The sequence below is a fragment of the Phyllobates terribilis genome, unplaced genomic scaffold, assembly GCF_046119375.1.
Source record: "Phyllobates terribilis strain yellow unplaced genomic scaffold, ASM4611937v1 Scaffold_14__1_contigs__length_39327217, whole genome shotgun sequence".
NCBI classification, from domain to species: Eukaryota; Metazoa; Chordata; class Amphibia; order Anura; family Dendrobatidae; genus Phyllobates; species Phyllobates terribilis.
The window spans coordinates 21,071,394-21,094,958 of record NW_027362774.1 but is presented as its reverse complement, the minus strand read 5'-3'; the positions used below and the strand labels follow the sequence as shown (position 1 = coordinate 21,094,958).

The 23,565-nt window shown below is 38.8% G+C and overlaps 1 protein-coding gene across 2 annotated transcripts in view; it reads left to right on the top strand.

Moving 5' to 3' along the window:
* The first annotated feature begins 4,923 nt into the window (after positions 1 to 4,923).
* The window catches only part of SLC7A9 (solute carrier family 7 member 9), a 37,312-nt gene continuing 18,670 nt past the window's right edge, over positions 4,924 to 23,565 (top strand). The window contains exons 1-3 of one of the 2 annotated variants that reach the window (XM_073659751.1): positions 4,977 to 5,060; positions 20,282 to 20,347; positions 22,911 to 23,030. In XM_073659751.1, coding sequence (XP_073515852.1) covers positions 22,932 to 23,030 — 99 coding nt within the window. In that variant the 5' untranslated portion in view covers positions 4,977 to 5,060; positions 20,282 to 20,347; positions 22,911 to 22,931. Of the gene's footprint in view, positions 5,061 to 20,281; positions 20,348 to 22,910; positions 23,031 to 23,565 lie in introns of both variants that reach the window. The other variant, XM_073659752.1, reaches the window with a different exon arrangement.

Genomic DNA, 23,565 nt, shown 5'->3' with positions numbered 1-23,565 from the left:
CTTCTTTAATAAAAAGAGAACTGAGCGTAATAGGGAGCACAAGGGACAGTTTTAAAGCCAAAGTGTTAGAATAAACCACGAAGAATCACAAAATTACTGTACAGGATAAGGCTACGAAGTGTCATAAGGATATTATTTATAGGGCACGGCTTCTTCTGCAGCACTTTACACAATCTGTATTCATTCAGCGCCTCTTTCTGCGGGATATTATAACCTAATGCTATATAAGTCTATATATGTATGAAGCTTAAAGGGGTATTCCCCCTCTGAGGTGGCCGGAATTATGGGCCTATAAGACAGAACTATCCCATTAGACCCTTGTTCAGACCTTCAGAAAATCACTTGATGCTTATTTTTTCTTCCATTTGCACAATGAATATATTTAGTAGTATTTCAAGTATTTTTGCTAAATTAAAAAGCTTTATTTAACGCTGATGCTCATCCTGTCCTTGCTGGTGCAGCGGTCGCAGTCTGGGATCTAATAGGAAGCCTCAGTATGGCTATGTGTATATAGCCCTTATGGCTATTGTCAGGAGTATATGCCCATGAGGTATACATCTGACAGTGGTCCTAGTCTTGATGCATAGAAAAGCACCATAGGGCCCTATTGTTACAAAAAAAAAAAAAAAAAAACACCGCACAGTCTGGGTCCTAACACCCCTCTGATAGGCCGAGCACTTCTGCCTCTTCCTTTTGAGCGATTGCTGGGGGGTCTCCGGACCCAGAGATTATCAATGTAAACTACTAAACAACTTTTCAAAACTTTTTAAAAAGTTTGTTGCCAGTTAAATTTCACCCTTCATAGGACGTGCAGGTGAGTCATCCTGTGTCCTCTGCTGGTGTCTGGAGTCGGGTCAGGAGCTGTGTTGTACACCAACACCGGCCTCTAACTACAGCGATCAGAGCTCGCTCCAATTGATGCTGTTTAACAAATTCAATGACCATCTCTAATGGCTTCATTTAAATGGATCAGCGCAATTGTTCCAGCACCCATTGGCCAGCTTCTGACCTGACGATGATCGCAGTGGTGCCGATGGCCTACTGAAGCCCCTGTTGACACCGTTTTGGTACCCGTATAAAGTCTAAGCCAGGACTGGGCTTCCTAGGAAATCATCAGTTGTAGGTTCAAGTTCCTTAGGGGGACCTAAAAACAATCACAGCTTCAAGTCCCCTATAGGGACCTTAAAAAATCACAGGATCAAGTCCCCTAGAGGGACCTAAAAAAATCACAGGATCAAGTCCCCTAGAGGGACCTAAAAAAATCACAGGATCAAGTCCCCTAGAGGGACCTAAAGAATCACAGGATCAAGTCCCCTAGAGGGACCTAAAAAAATCACAGGATCAAGTCCCCTAGAGGGACCTAAAGAATCACAGGATCAAGTCCCCTAGAGGGACCTAAAAAAATCACAGGATCAAGTCCCCTAGAGGGACCTAAAAAAATCACAGGATCAAGTCCCCTAGAGGGACCTAAAGAATCACAGGATCAAGTCCCCTAGGGGGATGTAAAAAAAAATCACAGGATCAAGTCCTCTAGGGGGACCTAAATCACAGGTTCAAGTCCCCCAGGGGGAACTAAAAAATCACAGGTTCAAGTCCCCTAGGGGGACCTAAAAAAATCACAGGTTCAAGTCTCCTAGGGGGACCTAAAGAAAAAAAATAAAAAAATGTTTTTTTAAAAAAAGCTATAGCTCGGCTCATGGAAAAAGAGTAGGGAAAAATAAATTGTCAAAAATGAAAAATTGCCAGAAGGGAAGGGATTACACAATGAGAGAATAACCTTTCATAATAGGAGAAAGGCTGGGTGATGGCAGCACACGTGCCAGTGGTAGTGATGGTATTGTTGGATGACACCAAGCAGCTTTTAAGAAATTACTGATTCGCTGATTCGTTGGCAGGAGTTGGTGAATCTTTGCTTCCTTTATACCCGTGAGTGTGGCCGGTTACACAACACCTTTCACAGTACAATTGAGTCTTATTAGTACCGAGATACAGTACGGCTTCTGTGTGCTATAGGTATATAATTTGCTCATTGTCCCGACCTGTCTAATGCAAGAACCACAGGAGAACGGAACGGCTAAACTGTAAGCTCTTCAGCCGCATTTACTGCAGGACGGACCTGATCCTAGACAAGACGAAGCCCTAATGTCCGAGATTGATGATCCTGGATACTGCAAGACTGCACAGACCCATCAGAGGTATTATTGCTGACGTATGGTAAGTGTCAGATCTGCGGCGAAACGCTACAGTGTGGTGGTGTTTTTTTTTTATTTAAATATATTTTTAGCTAAAATAAATTTTTGCAATTGAGTTTCATTAATACATTTTTGCTGCAGAATGGGTTAACATAGAATCCATCAGTGAGCCCGACCTCACAGGTTAGTTTGTGACTCTTATTTTGTTTCTCCTGAGCTCCTCTCTGCTTATAAGCTCAGCTCAACTTTCATGTGGTCAAAAAATGGCTGAGAGAAGCTCGGAAGAAGAAAGACAAGAGTCAACTTAACCCATCAGAGCGAGCTCACTTGCAGATTCTCAGCTCATTCTGCAGCTACAAGGCAAATGATGGCAAGTTTTTAATGGAACCCAATTGCAAAAAAATGTTTTCTTTTTTAATTTCTTTTAGCCAGAACTACAAACATTTACGTAAGAAAGAAGGAAAAAAATAAATAAAATAAATATACATTTATATATAATATACAAATTATGCTCCCGAGGGTGTCTTTATCCTATTAAGTCTGCTATGTGGCTCTGGACAATTGATGACTTGCATCATATCTGCTGCTGCCACAATCACAGTCTCCTCCATCTGCAAACCATAAAATGTGAAATCTCACCGTGCACCACACATAAGTGACAATGGCTGAGATCAATACTTTCTAATAAATCCCGGACTTTTCACCCGTCAGATTTACTCGTCCATACATCACTGTGAATTGCTATTGAAAAAAAAAATACATATACAACTCAGTGATCTAGTTGATGATATATCAGCCAGATTCACACCGGGATTCCATGTAGCGGGGACCGGATTCAAGAGGAAAACCAGGCAAAAAAAATTGCTTTAGACATGCAATACCCATACGCAAAAAAAATAAAAAATACATGTATGTATACACTTATGTGATCCAATATTGTGTACCCACCTAATGTTATAAATAAACAAAAAATATTCTAATATTGTGCACCCACCAAATGTTATAAATAAAAAAGCATATTCCAATATTTTAGATCACCTAATGTTAAAAAGAAAAAATCTACTTCAATATTGTGCACCCTCCTAATGCTATAAAAATTAAAAAAAATATTCCAATATTGTGCACCCACCTAATGTTAAAAATAAAAAATTCAATATTGCGCACCCTCCTAATGCTATAAAAATAAAAAAATCCAATATTGTCCACCCACCTAATGTTAAAAATGAAAAAAAATTCCAATATTGTGCATCAACCTAATGTCAAAAAAACAATATTGTGCACCCACCTAATGCTATAAATAAAAAAAAATTCCAATATTGTGCATCAACCTAATGTCAAAAAAACAATATTGTGCACCCACCTAATGCTATAAATAATAAAAAAATCAAATATTGTGCACCCACCTAATGTAAAAAAATCAATATTGTGCACCCACCTAATGCTATAAATAAAAAAAAATTCCAATATTGTGCATCAACCTAATGTCAAAAAAACAATATTGTGCACCCACCTAATTCTATAAATAATAAAAAAATCAAATATTGTGCACCCACCTAATGTAAAAAAACAATATTGTGCACCCACCTAATGCTATAAATAAAAAAAAATTCCAATATTGTGCACCCACCTAATGTAAAAAAAACAATATTGTGCACCCACCTAATGCTATAAATAATAAAAAAATCAAATATTGTGCACCCACCTAATGTAAAAAAAACAATATTGTGCACCCACCTAATGCTATAAATAAAAAAAAATTCCAATATTGTGCACCCACCTAGTGTAAAAAAAACAATATTGTGCACCCACCTAATGTTAAAAAGTAGAAGAAATATTCCAATATTTTACACCACCTAATTTTAAAAAGAACAAATATATTCCAATATTGTGCACCCACCTAATGTTATAAATAAAAAAAAAAGCTCAGAATAGTGTAAAATGATGAATTAATATTTATTCTGCTGCTCTCCAGATGCTTCTTAGGTCCTCCATCAGTCTCTACACTTTCTGTTCCATCAGGACCAACATGTGACAGTTTCAGCCAATCACTGGCTGTAGCAGTGATGTTTCGACCCCCATTGCGGCAAGTGATTGGCCGCAGCGGTTACACGTCTGTCCAGATGAAGACTGATGAGGGCAACGGTAAGTGAAAGGTTGAGGCATTGCCATAGACTTAACTCCATGAGGACGCAGGGTATAAAAAGTGATCCAAGTGCAGAGAAGCAGGAGATGTACTGACAATAGGTTTAGTTAAAAAAAAAATTAATGCTTTCAAGAAATAAGTAAAAACTTAGACACTTTTTAAAATAAACTTTAATAATAATTATAACCAACCCCAAAATCATTAATATACACATATTTGGCATTGTCAACCTGAACAATACATCTATAGCATCAGTTATGATGATTGATGTATGGCTTTACAAAAACATTGCGTTACAGCTGCCTAGGGTCAACTCTAGAGGGAGCTCAAGAGCTTATTGCATAGTCAATGAATAAGTTGTATGCATGCAGCTCCCTCTAGTGGTGGCCACGAACAGAAAATTTATGAAATTATCCAAAACCCTTAAGATCAATTGATTTGCACCTTGCAAAAGTTATTTGTGATTTGCTATCACACACAGTGGATCTTCCCCGTACTCATGTCAGTAGAGCGTACCGAATGTGAAATGTGAACCTGTCTGTAACAGAGAGTTATTGTCCTGGATCCTGCAGCATCAGAGGGACCATCCTGCTCATCCAAATTCCTCCGACGAGCCTTCTCCTGTGGTTAAGAGAGTCATTTATATTGTTGATGAGAATAAACACTTCAAAGCCGTTACAAGGAACGTGGTGTCAGCAGGTTCAATCTCCTCTTCTACTTTCCAGGTACATATTTATTGCTTTATTGTGTAGGAATGGATGGAAATGAACGAGGGTGGGGAATCATTTAGGTTATAGATTGTCAAAATAACTGGGCAGGGTGGAGGGGGGTGGTTCGGAGAGTTCATGTAATAGTCAGATAACTTAGGCTATGTCACATTTATACAGTGCATCGCGCTGGACATAGTCATGGCGAAAAGTGTTGGCACCCTTGAAATTGTTCCAGAAAATTAAGCATTTCTCCCAGACAATTACCGCAAATACACAGGTTTATTTCCTTTGTGTGTATTGGAACAACATGAAAAAACTGAGAAAAAAGGCAAATTGGACATCATTTCACACAAAACCCCAAAAATGGGCTGGACAAAATTGTCGGCTCGTTCAAACACACTTGTGGCAAGTAACAGGTGTGGGCAATATGGAAATCACACCTGAAACCAGATAAAAAGGGGAGAAGTTGATCAAGTCTTTGAATTGTGTGTCTGTGTGTGCCACACTAAGCATGGAGAACAGAAAGAGGAGAAGAGAACTGTCTGAGGACTTGAGAGCCAAAATTGTTGAACAATATCAACAATCTCAAGATTACAAGTCCATCTCCAGAGATCTTGATGTTCTTTGTCCACGGTGCTCAACATAATCAAGAAGTTTACAACCCATGGCACTGTACAACTCCCTGGACGTGAATGGCATAGAAAAATTGATGTAAGGATGCAATGCGAGATAGTCCAGATAGTGGATAAGCAGCCCCAATCAAGCTTCAAAGAAATTCAAGCTGTCCTGCAGGCTCAGGGTGCATCAGTGTCAATGCGAGCTATCTGTCGACATTGGAATTAAATGAAACGCTATGGCAGGAGACCCAGCAGGACTCCACTGCTGACACAGAGATGTAAAAAAGCTAGACTGCAGTTGCCAAAATGCACGTGAGTAAGCCAAAATCCTTCTGGGAAAGCCTCTTGTGGACAGATGAGACCAGGATAGACCTTTTTGGTAAAGTACATCATTCTACTGTTTACCAAAAATGGAATGAGGCCTACAAAGAAATGAACACATTACCTACAGTAAAATATGGTGGAGGTTCAAAGATGTTTTAGGGTTGTTTTGCTGCCTCTGACACTGGGTGCCTTGACTGTATGCAAGGCATCATGAAATCTGAAGATTACCAAAGGATTTTGGGTGGCAATGTAGGGCTCTGTCAGAAAGCTGGGTTTGTGTCCTAGGTCATGGGTCTTCCAGCAGGACAATGACCCCAAACATACTTCAAGAAGCCCCCAGAAATGGATGGAAACAAAGCAATGGAGAGTTCTGAAGTGGCAGCAATGAGTCCGGATCTAAATCCCATTGTCACCTGTGGAGAGATCTTAAAATTGCTGTTGGGAGAAGACTCCTTCAAATATGAGAGACCTGGAGCAGATTGTAAGAGTCCAAGATCCCAGCTGAGAGGAGGAAGAAGCTTATTGATGGCTATAGGAAGTGATTGATTGCAGTTATTTATTCCAAAGAGTGTGCATCCAAATATTAAGTTGAGGTTGCCAACAATTTTGTTCAGCCCATTTTTGGGGTTTTGGTTCTCAAGTCCTCAGACAGTTCTCTTCTCCTCTTTCTGTTCTCCATGATTAGTGTGGCACATGCCGACACACAATGCAAAGATTTAATCAACTTCTCCTCTTTTTATCTGGTTTCAAGTGTGATTTCCATATTACCCACACCTGTTACTTGCCACAAGTGAGTTTGAACGAGCTAATGATTGAAACAAAGATGTTTACCCACAATTTTGGAAAGGTGCCAACAATTTTGTCCGGCCCATTTTTGGGGTTTTGTGTGAAATTATGACCAATTTGCCTTTTTTTCTATGTTTTTATGTTGTTCCAATACACAGAAAGGAAATAAACACGTATATAACAAAACATGTGCAATTGCAATCATTTTCTGGGAGAAATACTTCATTTTCTGGAACAATTTCAAGGGTGCCAACACTTGGCCTTGACTGTGTATTCATAGACAAAAATGGGCAAGAATGAATTAAAAAAAGTGTTCTTTTGTTACATTTTCTCAGGTTTATTTCATACTATGATTTTTTTTTGTTTTTTTTTTTAAAAAAAGTGTCATTTAGCATGTTTATTGTTTTATCATCCTGACTCAAAAAAGTATAAAATAAAATGTTTTTTTTTTTTATCCCCCTTCAAAAAAAAAAGTATAGATAATGTATTTTTTTTCACCATTCTGCCCCTTATGCACCAAAAGTTTTGAAGACGTATGTTTTTTCTCCATCCCCCCCCCCCAAAAAAAAAGTTGTATAAAACTTTTTTAGTTTTTTCTTCATTCACTACCACCAAAAATCTTTCTTTATATAAAACGTCTATATATTTTTTTTCTATTCTCCAACGTTCTGACTCCAAAAAAAAGTCTAGAAGGTGTATATGTTTTCAGTCCATTATTCTCAGAGGGAAGCGTGTTAAAACATAAAGCAATCTTTAATGTATAGAATTTTAATTAATTTGATAAGAAAAGATTTACGCCTCCTGCACCTCATCATAGAGTTCTCACTGAAATCCAGAGGGTCGAGCCTGTCTAAACCAATAAAGTATATGTATATAAAAAAAAGATACATTTAAAAAAAAAAGTTTACAGAAGTAGATGGACTTTTTATATAAATATCCATATATGTCAAAACGTAGGCAGACCTACTTCGAAGAATGGCATGATTGCATAATTTTAGCGTAAAAGTCCGATGTCTACAATACGTCTGCAGACGAAGAAATGTGAACGAAGCCCTAGTACAAAAATATTGTAGGCGAAAGACAGGAAGAAACTGTCACCCTCATAAAGGATATATGTATCCAGTGCAGCATGATTTCAGAAATATCCACTACTCCCACGTCTCCTTAATGACAACTTCTACCTGGGATTTCTGACGTACATAGGGGGTAGTATTATAGTAGTTATATTCTTGTACATAGGGGCAGTATTATAGTAGTTAAATTCTTGTATATAGGGGGCAGTATTATAGTAGTTATATTCTTGTACATAGGAGCAGTATTATAGTAGTTATATTCTTGCACATAGGAGCAGTATTATAGTAGTTATATTCTTGTACATAGGAGCAGTATTATAGTAGTTATATTCTTGTACATAGGAGCAGTATTATAGTAGTTATATTCTTGTACATAGGAGCAGTATTATAGTAGTTATATTCTTGTACATAGGAGCAGTATTATAGTAGTTATATTCTTGTACATAGGGGTCAGTATTATAGTAGTTATATTCTTGTACATAGGAGCAGTATTATAGTAGTTATATTCTTGTACATAGGGGCAGTATTATAGTAGTTATATTCTTGTACATGGGTGCAGTATTATAGTAGTTATATTCTTGCACATAGGTGCAGTATTATAGTAGTTATATTCTTGTACATAGGAGCAGTATTATAGTAGTTATATTCTTGTACATAGGAGCAGTATTATAGTAGTTATATTCTTGTACATAGGAGCAGTATTATAGTAGTTATATTCTTGTACATAGGTGCAGTATTATAGTAGTTATATTCTTGCACATAGGTGCAGTATTATAGTAGTTATATTCTTGTACATAGGAGCAGTATTATAGTAGTTATATTCTTATACATAGGAGCAGTATTATAGTAGTTATATTCTTGTACATAGGAGCAGTATTATAGTAGTTATATTCTTGTACATAGCAGTATTATAGTAGTTATATTCTTATACATAGGAGCAGTATTATAGTAGTTATATTCTTGTACATAGGAACAGTATTATAGTAGTTATATTCTTGTACATAGGAGCAGTATTATAGTAGTTATATTCTTGTACATAGGGGTCAGTATTATAGTAGTTATATTCTTGTACATAGGAGCAGTATTATAGTAGTTATATTCTTGTACATAGGGGCAGTATTATAGTAGTTATATTATTGTACATATGAGCAGTATTATAGTAGTTATATTCTTGTACACAGGGGGCAGTATTATAATAGTTATATTCTTGTACATAGGAGCAGTATTATATTAGTTATAATCTTGTACATAGGGGCAGTATTATAGTAGTTATATTCTTGTACATAGGAGCAGTATTATAGTAGTTATATTCTTGTACACAGGGGGCAGTATTATAGTAGTTATATTCTTGTACACAGGGGGCAGTATTATAGTAGTTATATTCTTGTACATAGGAGCAGTATTATAGTAGTTATATTCTTGTACATAGGGAGCTGTATTATAGTAGTTATACTCTTGTACATAGGGGCAGTATTATAGTAGTTATATTCTTGTACACAGGGGGCAGTATTATAGTAGTTTTATTCTTGTACATAGGAGCAGTATTATAGTAGTTATATTCTTGTACATAGGGAGCAGTATTATAGTAGTTATATTCTTGTACATAGGAGCAGTATTATAGTAGTTATATTCTTGTACATAGGAGCAGTATTATAGTAGTTATACTCTTGTACATAGGGAGCAGTATTATAGTAGTTATACTCTTGTACATAGGGGCAGTATTATAGTAGTTATATTCTTTTACATACGAGCAGTATTATAATAGTTATATTCTTGTACATAGGAGCAGTATTATAGTACTTATACTCTTGTACATAGGGGCAGTATTATAGTAGTTATATTCTTTTACATAGGAGCAGTATTATAGTAGTTATATTCTTGTACATAGATGGCAGTATTATAGTAGTTATACTCTTGTACATAGGGAGCAATATTATAGTAGTTATATTCTTGTACATAGGAGCAGTATTATAGTAGTTATACTCTTGTACATAGGGAGCAGTATTATAGTAGTTATATTCTTGTACATAGGAGCAGTATTATAGTAGTTATATTCTTGTACATAGAAGCAGTATTATAGTATTTATATTCTTGTACATAGGGAGCAGTATTATAGTAGTTATACTCTTGTACATAGGGGCAGTATTATAGTAGTTATATTCTTTTACATATGAGCAGTATTATAGTAGTTATATTCTTGTACATAGGAGCAGTATTATAGTAGTTATATTCTTGTACATAAGGGGCAGTATTATAGTAGTTATATTCTTGTACATAGGGGGCAGTATTATAGTAGTTATATTCTTGTACATAGGAGCGCAGTATTATAGTAGTTATATTGTTGTACATAGGGGGCAGCATTATAGTAGTTATATTCTTATACATAGGAGCAGTATTATAGTAGTTATATTCTTGTACATAGGAGCAGTATTATAGTAGTTATATTCTTGTACATAGGAGCAGTATTATTGTAGTTATATTCTTGTACATAGGGAGCAGTATTATAGCAGTTATACTCTTGTACATAGGGAGCAGTATTATAGTAGTTATACTCTTGTACATAGGGAGCAGTATTATAGTAGTTATATTCTTGTACATAGGGGGCAGTATTATAGTAGTTATATTCTTGTACATAGAAGGCTGTATTATAGTAGTTATATTCTTGTACATAGGGGGCAGTATTATAGTAGTTATATTCTTGTACATAGGAGCAGTATTATAGTAGTTATATTCTTGTACATAGAAGGCTGTATTATAGTAGTTATATTCTTGTACATAGGGGGCAGTATTATAGTAGTTATATTCTTGTACATAGGGGGCAGTATTATAGTAGTTATATTCTTGTACATAGGGAGCAGTATTATAGTAGTTATATTCTTGTACATAGGAGCAGTATTATAGTAGTTATATTCTTGTACATGGGGCAGTATTATAGTAGTTATATTCTTGTACATAGGAGCAGTATTATAGTAGTTATATTCTTGTACATAGGGAGCAGTATTATAGTAGTTATATTCTTGTACATAGGAGCAGTATTATAGTAGTTATATTCTTGTACATAGGGGGGAGTATTATAGTAGTTATATTCTTGTACATAGGGGCAGTATTATAGTAGTTATATTCTTGTACATAGGAGAATTATTATAGTAGTTATATTCTTGTACATAGGAGAATTATTATAGTAATTATATTATTGTACATAGGGGCAGTATTATAGTAGTTCTATTCTTATACATAGGAGCAGTATTATGGTAGTTATATTGTTGTACATAGGGGGCAGTATTATAGTAGTTATATTCTTGTGCATAGGAGCGCAGTATTATAGTAGTTATATTCTTGTACATAGGAGCAGTATTATAGTAGTTATATTCTTGTACATAGGGGGCAGTATTATAGTAGTTATACTCTTGCACATAGGGGGCTGTATTATAGTAGTTATACTCTTGCACATAGGGGGCTGTATTATAGTAGTTATATTCTTGTACATAGGGAGCAGTATTATAGTAGTAATATTCTTGTACATTGGAGCAGTATTATAGTAGTTATATTCTTGTACATAGGGGGCAGTATTATAGTAGTTATATTCTTGTACATAGGGGCAGTATTATAGTAGTTATATTCTTGTACATAGAGAGCAGTATTATAGTAGTTATATTCTTGTATATAGGGGGCAGTATTATAGTAGTTATATTCTTGTACATAGGAGCATTATTATAGAAGTTATATTCTTGTACATAGGGGCAGTATTATAGTAGTTATATTCTTGTACATAGGGGGCAGTATTATAGTAGTTATATTCTTGTACATAGGGGCAGTATTATAGTAGTTATATTCTTTTACATACGAGCAGTATTATAGTAGTTATATTCTTGTACATAGGGGCAGTATTACAGTAGTTATATTCTTGTACATAGGGAGCAGTATTATAGTAGTTATATTCTTGTACATAGGGGGCAGTATTATAGTAGTTATATTCTTGTACATAGGGAGCAGTATTATAGTAGTTATATTCTTGTACATAGGAGCAGTATTATAGTAGTTATATTCTTGTACATAGGAGCAGTATTATAGTAGTTATATTCTTGTACATAGGAGCAGTATTATAATAGTTATACTCTTGTACATAGGGAGCAGTATTATAGTAGTTATATTCTTGTACATAGGAGCAGTATTACAGTAGTTATATTCTTGTACATAGGGAGCAGTATTATAGTAGTTATACTCTTGTACATAGGGAGCAGTATTATAGTAGTTATACTCTTGTACATAGAGGCAGTATTATAGTAGTTATATTCTTGTACATAGGAGCAGTATTACAGTAGTTATATTCTTGTATATAGGGAGCAGTATTATAGTAGTTATATTCTTGTACATAGGGGCAGTATTACAGTAGTTTTATTCTTGTACATAGGGAGCAGTATTATAGTAGTTATATTCTTGTACATAGGGGGCAGTATTATAGTAGTTATACTCTTGTACATAGGGAGCAGTATTATAGTAGTTATATTCTTGTACATAGGAGCAGTATTATAGTAGTTATACTCTTGTACATAGGGGCAGTATTATAGTAGTTATATTCTTTTACATAGGAGCAGTATTATAGTAGTTATATTCTTGTACATAGAAGGCAGTATTATAGTAGTTATACTCTTGTACATAGGGAGCAGTATTATAGTAGTTATATTCTTGTACATAGGAGCAGTATTATAGTAGTTATACTCTTATACATAGGGAGCAGTATTATAGTAGTTATATTCTTGTACATAGAAGCAGTATTATAGTAGTTATATTCTTGTACATAGGGGGCAGTATTATAGTAGTTATATTCTTGTACATAGGGGCAGTATTATAGTAGTTATATTCTTGTACATAGAGAGCAGTATTATAGTAGTTATATTCTTGTACATAGGGAGCAGTATTATAGTAGTTATATTCTTGTACATAGGGAGCAGTATTATAGTAGTTATATTCTTGTACATAGGAGCAGTATTATAGTAGTTATATTCTTGTACATAGGGGGGAGTATTATAGTAGTTATATTCTTGTACATAGGGACAGTATTATAGTAGTTATATTCTTGTACATAGGAGAATTATTATAGTAGTTATATTCTAGTACATAGGAGAATTATTATAGTAGTTATATTATTGTACATAGGGGCAGTATTATAGTAGTTCTATTCTTATACATAGGAGCAGTATTATGGTAGTTATATTGTTGTACATAGGGGGCAGTATTATAGTAGTTATATTCTTGTGCATAGGAGCGCAGTATTATAGTAGTTATATTCTTGTACATAGGAGCAGTATTATAGTAGTTATATTCTTGTACATAGGGGGCAGTATTATAGTAGTTATACTCTTGCACATAGGGGGCTGTATTATAGTAGTTATACTCTTGCACATAGGGGGCTGTATTATAGTAGTTATATTCTTGTACATAGGAGCAGTATTATAGTAGTTATATTCTTGTACATAGGGGGCAGTATTATAGTAGTTATATTCTTGTACATAGGGGCAGTATTATAGTAGTTATATTCTTGTACATAGAGAGCAGTATTATAGTAGTTATATTCTTGTATATAGGGGGCAGTATTATAGTAGTTATATTCTTGTACATAGGAGCATTATTATAGAAGTTATATTCTTGTACATAGGGGCAGTATTATAGTAGTTATATTCTTGTACATAGGGGGCAGTATTATAGTAATTATATTCTTGTACATAAGGGGCAGTATTATAGTAGTTATATTCTTGTGCATAGGAGCGCAGTATTATAGTAGTTATATTCTTGTACATAGGAGCAGTATTATAGTAGTTATATTCTTGTACATAGGGGGCAGTATTATAGTAGTTATACTCTTGCACATAGGGGGCTGTATTATAGTAGTTATACTCTTGCACATAGGGGGCTGTATTATAGTAGTTATATTCTTGTACATAGGAGCAGTATTATAGTAGTTATATTCTTGTACATAGGGGGCAGTATTATAGTAGTTATATTCTTGTACATAGGGGGCAGTATTATAGTAGTTATATTCTAGTACATAGGAGCAGTATTATAGTAGTTATATTCTTGTACATAGGGGGCAGTATTATAGTAGTTATATTCTTGTACATAGGGGCAGTATTATAGTAGTTATATTCTTGTACATAGGGGCAGTATTATAGTAGTTATATTCTTGTACATAGGGGGCAGTATTATAGTAGTTATATTCTTGTACGTAGGGGCAGTATTATAGTGGTTATTTTTATAGTTGGATACATATCCATTAGAGACAGTGATACGTCACAAGACTTTATAGTGCAGAGAAGCAGCAGATACAACTACTTATCTCCTCTGCAGTATATGAAGCCATGTATAGAACATCTGATAGTCAAGTGGTTTCTAGAGGACCTGAGTCATGTATCTGACATATCAGCTGTACTCGTAGATCTATATATTTGCAGTATTATATCCACGCTTTGCTGCTCTTAATAAAATGCAGTGAATTATTTTTAGTGCATTTTTGCAATAATACTAAATATTATTAACTAGTGATCGTGTCTAATTCGGCGCTCGGTGAGTGGTGACGCTCTGCAGGTTGTTGATGTCTTATCTGAAGTGAAGCATTTAGCGGTGATAACAGGAATAAGTCGTGTTCAGCTGGTTTATATGTAACCCAGTAATTTCACTTGTCAAAGTCTACATGGTAAGTGCAAGATAGAACAGCGCATCCCCCATATCATGGCTGCATAATTTAATGGTGATATATAGCAATAAACACAGAGATAAACCAGTGGCTCCTAATTCTTCGAATTCATGAACGTTTTATAGGAACATCAGCAAATTCTTGTTATAAAGGGAAAGAAAGATAGATTGCTCTGTAGAGATGTGTGACCAATGTAATTTACCGTGGTTTATAGTGGACCTGTTTAATTTAATGGCAAGTGGCGCTGCCTTCAAGTCTATGACACTGATGTATTGTCATGGCCGAAAGTGTTGGCATCCTTGAAATTGTTCCAGTTGTGCCTTTTCAAAATTGTGTATAAACAACTTTGTTTCAAGCGTGTGATGCTCGTTCAATCTCACCTGTGGCAAGTAACAGGTGTGGGCAATATGATAATCACATCCGAAACCAGATTAAAAAGGGGAGATGTTGACTCAATCTTTGCATTGTGTGTCTGTGTGTGCCACACTAAGCATGGAGAACAGATAGAGGAGAAGAGAACTGTCTGAGGACTTGAGAACCAAAATTGTTGAAAAATATGAACAATCTCAAGGTTACAAGTCCATCTCCAGAGTTCTTGATGTTCCTTTGCAACATAATTAAGAAGTTTACACCCCCTGGCACTGTAGCTAATCTCCCTTGACTTGGATGGCAGAGAAAAATTAGTGCATGACGATTCCTCATTGATGCCAATAAATATTCATCAGATAAAGGAAAAACCCCTTGGATAATGTGATCATCACTTCCTTATGTCCTATTACGACATATTCCCTGTTTCCATTCTATTGGATGGTTGTGATACTCTGTATCACCAGTGGGCTCCCACCCCAAATTGGAATTTTTATTTATTTGGGATTGTTTCTCCCATTTTAAAGTCAACCGGATATATTTGGATGCTAATGGTAGAGTTTGCTGTTAGAGTGCACATAGCACTGCTTTACAAGTCTAAGTGGCGCCATATGGTGTGCTATACAGTGCCGTAACATGGCGTTACTCTTGTCTACTGGGGGAAAATTCTCCATAAATATGATGTCCGAGTTAAAATGTAGAGCCCCATAGAAGTCAACAGACACTTGCTGTCTCCATAAGAAGCCATTGTGACCCCAAGCCATTTCATCCAACCAACCAACCAACCAACATCATTCTCTGCACCACTGAGGAGCAAAAATTCCCGAACAGCATACCCCAAAAAATGAGAGCGGTTACAGAATATGTAAACCACGTACTTTGCATGCCCTATATACCAGATATATTTGTGACCTGCACTTGTTCTTGCTAATTATATTGCCGTTACATGTAGTGGTTGGCAGGGTGGCATAAACACCCGGCGGTGCCGGCTCAGACAGCGTGGCGTCCGTTACCTTGGCATCTGTTCGTAAATCACTAACTTTTCACTTAATTATGTCATTTCCCAACACAGTGTTTTCGTCCAGAAGGAACGTCACTCGTTTTGGAAGTGCGTGATACAATGTATCATGGGTCACGGCACTTGTTGTGCTGGGTGCATCGGCATTTGTGCCAAAGAGGGGTACCTTAAGCTTTTTGCACAGTCTTTTTATTGCGTTTTTGACTGTTCCTTCACTCTCATTATTTCCTTTTTTGGCGCCTCTCTATTTTATGTGCCGTGTTGTTTGTTGCAGTATTTGAATAATTATGATAAAGCTGCTATTCCAGATCCTGCCTGTTCACGAGGGTGGCGCTGTTTCTGGATGAAATCAGCCCTGGTTTTCTAATTTCACACCTCTTTGTAAGGCTGGATTCACACATGTTGAAAAACTATGCAGACGATGGAAGTGGCAAATACGGGTTGTAGATAAGCATCCATCTTTATTTTTTGTCCAATTTCAGCATGTGTTACCATGTCAGAAACACCCAACCAATGTAAGATATCAGGTCAGAGGAGAACGCCGCAGATGCCATAAAATGAATCCCATATCTCAGTGTTCTGCGTTTCCCCTGATACTGGAAATGTGTCATCACGGAACATTTTACAGCCGGTGGAATAACCTGACAATTGCTTTACCCTCATTATTCCCCACAGTAAACATTTAATAAATAATATCCTTCCTGATTTCTCCAGTTTCCTCCTCCAGTCTGACGTAGATCAATTTAATGCAAACTTAAAAGGAGGAGGAGAAAGCAGGGGCCGTGCATGTCTAGGAAGCCTGGGTGACTCTGTGACCAAACACCGCATCTGTATCGGCTAAAAAATGGCTTCTATAACTGGGGACAAAACTTTAGTGGGAAAATTGAGGCTAAATATTACTTTCTATACCTTCTTATCAATACAACCTTTGCTTTGTCAGTGCTGTTTGGAGTCTGGTAAGCCGCCATTAAAGGCGTTGTCTGGCACCACTCACCCACTGATACAGAAGTGAGCGTTGTCAGACAAACCCTTTAAGCTTGCAAGAAATTTTAGTATTCAACAGCTCTTTTTCTCATATATATATATATATATACACTGCTCAAAAAATAAAGGGAACACTTAAACAACAGAATATAACTCCAAGTAAATCAAACTTCTGTGAAATCAAACTGTCCACTCAGGAAGCGACACTGATTGACAATCAATTTCACATGCTGTTGTGCAAATGGAATAGACAATAGATGGAAATTATTGGCAATTATCAAGACACCCTCAATAAAGGAGTGGTTCTGCAGGTGGGGACCACAGACCACATCTCAGTACCAATGCTTTCTGGCTGATGTTTTGGTCACTTTTGAATGTTGGTTGTGCTTTCACACTCGTGGTAGCATGAGACGGACTCTACAACCCACAGAAGTTGCTCAGGTAGTGCAGCTCATCCAGGATGGCACATCAATGCGAGCTGTGGCAAGAAGGTTTGCTGTATCTGTCTGCGTAGTGTCCAGAGGCTGGAGGCGCTACCAGGAGACAGGTCGGTACACCAGGAGACGTGGAGGGGGCCATAGGAGGACAACAACCCAGCAGCAGGACCGATACCTCCGCCTTTGTGCAAGGAGGAACAGGAGAAGCACTGACAGAGCCCTGCAAAATGACCTCCAGCTGGCCACAAATGTGCATGTGTCTGCACAAACGGTTAGAAACCGACTCTATGAGGGTGGTATGAGGGCCCGACGTCCACAGATGGGGGTTGTGCTCACAGCCCAACACTGTGCAGGACGCTTGGCATTTGCCACAGAACACCAGGATTGGCAAAGTCGCCACTGGCGCCCTGTGCTCTTCACAGATGAAAGCAGGTTCACACTGAGCACATGTGACAGACGTGACAGAGTCTGGAGACGCCGTGGAGAGCTATCTGCTGCCTGCAACATCGTTCAGCATGACCGGTTTGGCAGTGGGTCAGTAATGGTGTGGGGTGGCATTTCTTTGGAGGGCCGCACAGCCCTCCATGTGCTCGCCAGAGGTAGCCTGACTGCCATTAGGTGCCGAGATGAGATCCTCAGACCCCTTGTGAGACCATATGCTGGTGCGGTTGGCCCTGGGTTCCTCCTAATGCAGGACAATGCCAGACCTCATGTGGCTGGAGTGTGTCAGCAGTTCCTGCAAGATGAAGGCATTGAAGCTATGGACTGGCCCGCCCGTTTCCCAGACCTGAATCCGATTGAGCACATCTGGGACATCACGTCTCGCTCCATCCACCAACGTCACGTTGCACCACAGACTGTCCAGGAGTTGGCGGATGCTTTAGTCCAGGTCTGGGAGGAGATCCCACAGGAGACCATCAGCAACCTCATCAGGAGCATGCCCAGGCATTGTAGGGAGGTCATACAGGCACGTGGAGGCCACACACAATACTCAGCCTCATCAGGAGCATGCCCAGGCGTTGTAGGGAGGTCATACAGGCACGTGGAGGCCACACACAATACTCAGCCTCATCAGGAGCATGCCCAGGCATTGTAGGGAGGTCATACAGACACGTGGAGGCCACACACAATACTGAGCCTCATCAGGAGCATGCCCAGGCGTTGTAGGGAGGTCATACAGACACGTGGAGGCCACACACAATACTCAGCCTCATCAGGAGCATGCCCAGGCATTGTAGGGAGGTCATACAGACACGTGGAGGCCACACACAATACTCAGCCTCATCAGGAGCATGCCCAGGCATTGTAGGGAGGTCATACAGACACGTGGAGGCCACACACAATACTCAGCCTCATCAGGAGCATGCCCAGGCGTTGTAGGGAGGTCATACAGGCACGTGGAGGCCACACACAATACTCAGCCTCATCAGGAGCATGCCCAGGCATTGTAGGGAGGTCATACAGACACGTGGAGGCCACACACAATACTCAGCCTCATCAGGAGCATGCCCAGGCGTTGTAGGGAGGTCATACAGGCACGTGGAGGCCACGCACAATACTGAGACTCATTTTGACTTGTTTTAAGGACATTACATCAAAGTTGGATCAGCCTGTAGTGTGTTTTTCTGCTTTAATTTTGGGGGTGACTCCAAATCCAGGCCTCCATTGGTTAATAAATTTGATTTCCATTGATGATTTTTGTGTGATTTTGTTGTCCGCACATTCAACTTTATACAGAATAAACTATGCAATGAGAATATTTCATTCATTCAGATCTAGGATGTGTTATTTGAGTGTTCCCTTTATTTTTTTGAGCACTGTGTATATATATATATATATATATATATATATATATATATATATATATATATATATATATATATATATATATATATATATATATATATAGTATATATATATATATATATAGTATATATACTATATATATATATATATGTGTGTGTATATATATATACGCATGCATGCATGCTCGACTCGGCTGAGCGTGCATGTGTTCTTAATGGGGAGAGGGGAATAAGCTGTTGCCAGACACCTTTTCTCTTTTTAAAAAAGAAGGATACCAAACATGCCTGATTCTTCTTTGCCCGGAGTCAGCTGCAGTATAGTGTCTGGATGCTTCCACCATCTTATGTTCATGGTCTTCTTGACTTTTTCTGCATCCCAGCTGGTTCCTGCGGGTCCATGGGTGACATAGTTACAAAGGACTCCGAGTGCCATAGACTTGCGATGCTTAGGGCATAAGATGGCACTAGGCCTAGGGCATAAGATGGCAATAGGTCTCCTCAAACTTTAGCTGACCTCAGCAACTGCCTGTTGCTGTATTATTTGTTAGGTGTCATCTACATTCTGCAGTGGTGGAAAAACTGCAGATTTTATGGATTATCGAATCCCTACTATCCCCTATGGCGTCCGATAAAATATCAGCCATGCTGCCGCTCCACACTGATGCATCCACAACTCTAACACTAAGATTTGTAGCATTACATCCTTCCCTTTTGGCTTTCACTGCTTTGCTGACTGTCAGGCATCTTTCTTATCCACTATAAATCCTAGAACTTTTTCAGAATGTCTCCAAGCAGTTGCCCCTATCCCTTCATAATGGGATGCAATGTTCTGCTGTGTGTAGGCTCCGCAGAACAACACCACTTTGTGTGCGGCCGCCCGTCCGTCCTGCCATTGTGTGCAGGAGACTCTCTGACCGCCCAGTGCAACAAGGCGACACACATTGTCAACAGATGTAATGTGCCGCTTGAGGTTAAGCCAAGCGTTGTGCAAGCGGCAGCATTACGAGCCGCACTCCCCTTTTACACTGCTGTAATAATTAGGGCATGTTTAATAATTACTGACAGCGACCTCTGCTCTGCTGTTCCCCGGCTCCTTCTCCGGATTGTTAAGATTATTTGTGAACTTTACCTGCAGCTTATAAAACTTCTGAAGACTCTCATCATCCACTCCTCCGCCTCATATCCCGAGCTCACACACCAGGTAAGGGCACTCCATCTTACTATGGATCGTTAGTGCAATTGATTGGCGATGACTGGGGGGGGGTTTATTCATTGTATATACAATGGCTTCGTCTTGCGTGACCCCACTATTGTGCAAGCGCATCAATCTACTTTTTTTTTTACAATTCTGCTTAGTGGACAATGGACCGTCAAGGTAGTGGGGGGGGCACAACTTTGCAACCCCTGTACTTTTGCTGCTGCAATCTGATTCACAATTTTGGATTATAGGAGTCATCTCTGTGTTCATGATCTTAATGATTGCATCCACCCCATCGGATTAGTTTTGGAGCTGCAAATTTTCGTTGTTTTTTTTTTTAGGTTTAAAAAAAATCCCAGATGGAGCAAAACAAGGACCTTTTCTGTCCTTGTATACAGTGGGTACGGAAAGTATTCAGACCCCTATAAATTTTTCACTTTGTTTCATTGCAGCCTTTTGGTAAATTCTAAAAAGTTCATTTTTTTTCTCATTAATGTACACTCTGCACCCCATCTACACTGAAAAAGAAACAGAAATGTAGAAATTTTTGCAAATTTATTAAAAAGGAAAAACTGAAATATCACCACCAAGAATCACCACATGGTCATCCATTCACCTGAGAGAGCAGCCATTGTAGCTTCCCCTGGTGATTCAGCAGGAAGATCCCCGGCAATCATAAGTAAAGGGTGTGAACCCCTATAATGCCTATGGAGACTCATGCTGTCACACTACAGAGATGCATTTTTGAGGTCCCATCCATGAGAGAAGCAGCTCCACCGATGATCCGGAACCTCGCATGTTGGCCACCACCTTTATTGAGATGGTCCTTTTATAATAAAGCTTGGTCGTAAGCTGCTCTCTTGGGATTAGTACCGGCTGGAATGCTGCCATCTATCTCATGCCTGAAGACATTGGTGCCCATTGTTACTTGCCCTGTCCTCGTGTCCGGTATTTGTTCTTTAGTACCGGGTAAACAAAGGATTCAAAGTAACAGATGACAGCCATTGTGTATCTTGATAATCAAGGTGCATTGAGACCGGCCAACCATATAATGTGCATTCTGGCTTTCGAGAGAAGGATTGTGCTGTTGGATTTCAACATGCTCAGTCATTTTGTTCTCAGGAAAGATAATTCGATTAGCTTACCCCCCTCTCCCAATTCAGAACATGCGCACTCTTGGCCGAGATGGTATGGGGGAGCCGGAAAGGAATAGTCGTCAGCCGATAGAGGTGTATGGTCACCATTAGCCCATCACCTTCAGGACATTTGCCTCTATCATCTCCCCTGATGTCATCTCAATGCATCTGACCGTCTGCCATGTCTCCTGGTATTAGGCAGCAACCTCAATCTTTTCCATTTTAGAAAACGGCCAGAGAAGAGGATGGGCATTGCCTCATTGATCAAAAATGCAGCTTTAATAAAAAAAAAATGCAAAATTAAGCACGGAATAATGGCGTCACAGTCCCATGAAAAATATTTTGGTGGACCATAACTTTCCCATTTCTTGTACAGTGTTAAATGTGAAATTTGAGCACATGGGATGCCAACTACAATTGTAGAAAAAAATTAGGCAGAGATTACATCAACGAAGGAGACAGATGACTTAAGGGAAAAGCACAGGTGACCTCAGTGAGGGGCAGAGATGACCTAAGAGAAAAGCACAGGTGACCTCAGTGAGGGGCATAGAGAGAGAAAAACAGATGGGATAAATGAGGGCCACAGATGAAATCAGGGACTTGCAGAGATGACATCGGTGAGGGGCACAGATGACATCGGTGAAGGGCAGAGATGATATCAGTGAGGGGCAGAGATGATATCAGTGAGGGGAAGAGATGACATTATTGAAGGGCAGAGATGACCTCCGTGAAGGGCACAGATACCATCAGTGAAGGACACATCAGAAAAGGGCATGTATAACAGAGAAAAGCATAGCTGATATCCGTGAAGGGCACAGATGACCTCAGTAAGGGACGCAGGTGACATCAGTGAAGGACATAGATGTCATCAGTGAGGAGCGCAGGTGACATCAGTAAAAGGCAAAGATGGCATAGCTTAAGGACACAGACGACTTCATAGAAGGGCACAAGTGACATCAGAGAAGGGCACAGATGACATCATCAATATATTTGACCTAAACTCCTTGATTCTGACCCGAGCAGACGTTTAATCAGAGATTATCAGATTATCAGGGGTAGAAAGAGCATTGACTTCTATTTCCCATGGAGATTTTCCCACGTGTTGGACAATCGCCATGTTGTCCCGATGATGTATGTGCCACTGGGTAGTACACTGGGTGCAGGGTGGGCAGCATGTGACTCCAGCAGGTGAACATTCACACATGATTCATCTTTATGATCTTTGTGATGTGAATCAGCCGGGTCATATAATGTAATAAAACCCGTAACATGCCAATTAAGAAGTGATATCACTAGAAAGCCATCAGGACTGTATCATGTAAAAGCCATGTTTCTATCTGGATATCTTTTTATTGTGGCACATGAAGGCGACTGTGCCGACCCGTTTACTGTTTTCTCATTATAATTCGTGGCTTCACTTTGTGACATAGGACTCAGTAACAGCGGGCACCATGGGCGAGGGCAACGTAAAGAAGAGAAAAGGGGGTAAAGATGAAGACAGCCAGTCCACCCAGAGTGAGGAGTCCACAGCCATGCAGCTCAAGAAACAGGCAAGTAGAGACCGGTGATCAGGGGGCGCTGTATGCCATGGGGCAACGAGCAGCTGGGATATTGAGGACTTACTGCAGTGGTTTCCAGCTGTCGCAAGACTACAACTCCCAGCATGCTTGGACAGCCATTGGGCTACAAAACTACAACCCCCATTGTGCTCGGACAGTTATTGGCATCTTTTGCCTGGAATATTTAGGATTTATCGTATTGGCCTCTAACTTGTGACTCTCCAGTTGTTGCCAAAACTACAACTCCCAGCATGCCAAGAGTTAGAATTTCGCACTAGTTGGGAGCCACTCTTTCTCGTCCGGACCCTTTGATCATGTGATCATCGGGTGTCGGGAAGGAGCAAGATCTGCTACATCCGACCAGATCAGATCTGCTGTGCAGCCAAGAAGCTGAATTTTCCCTGTAACTGGGGATCATATACCCGCCACAGTTACAGGGGAAATCAGATATAAAGAAAAAAGAATTTAAATGTTGAAATCCCCCCCAAAGATCTTTTATGATTTTACGAGGGGCACAATGTGTGAA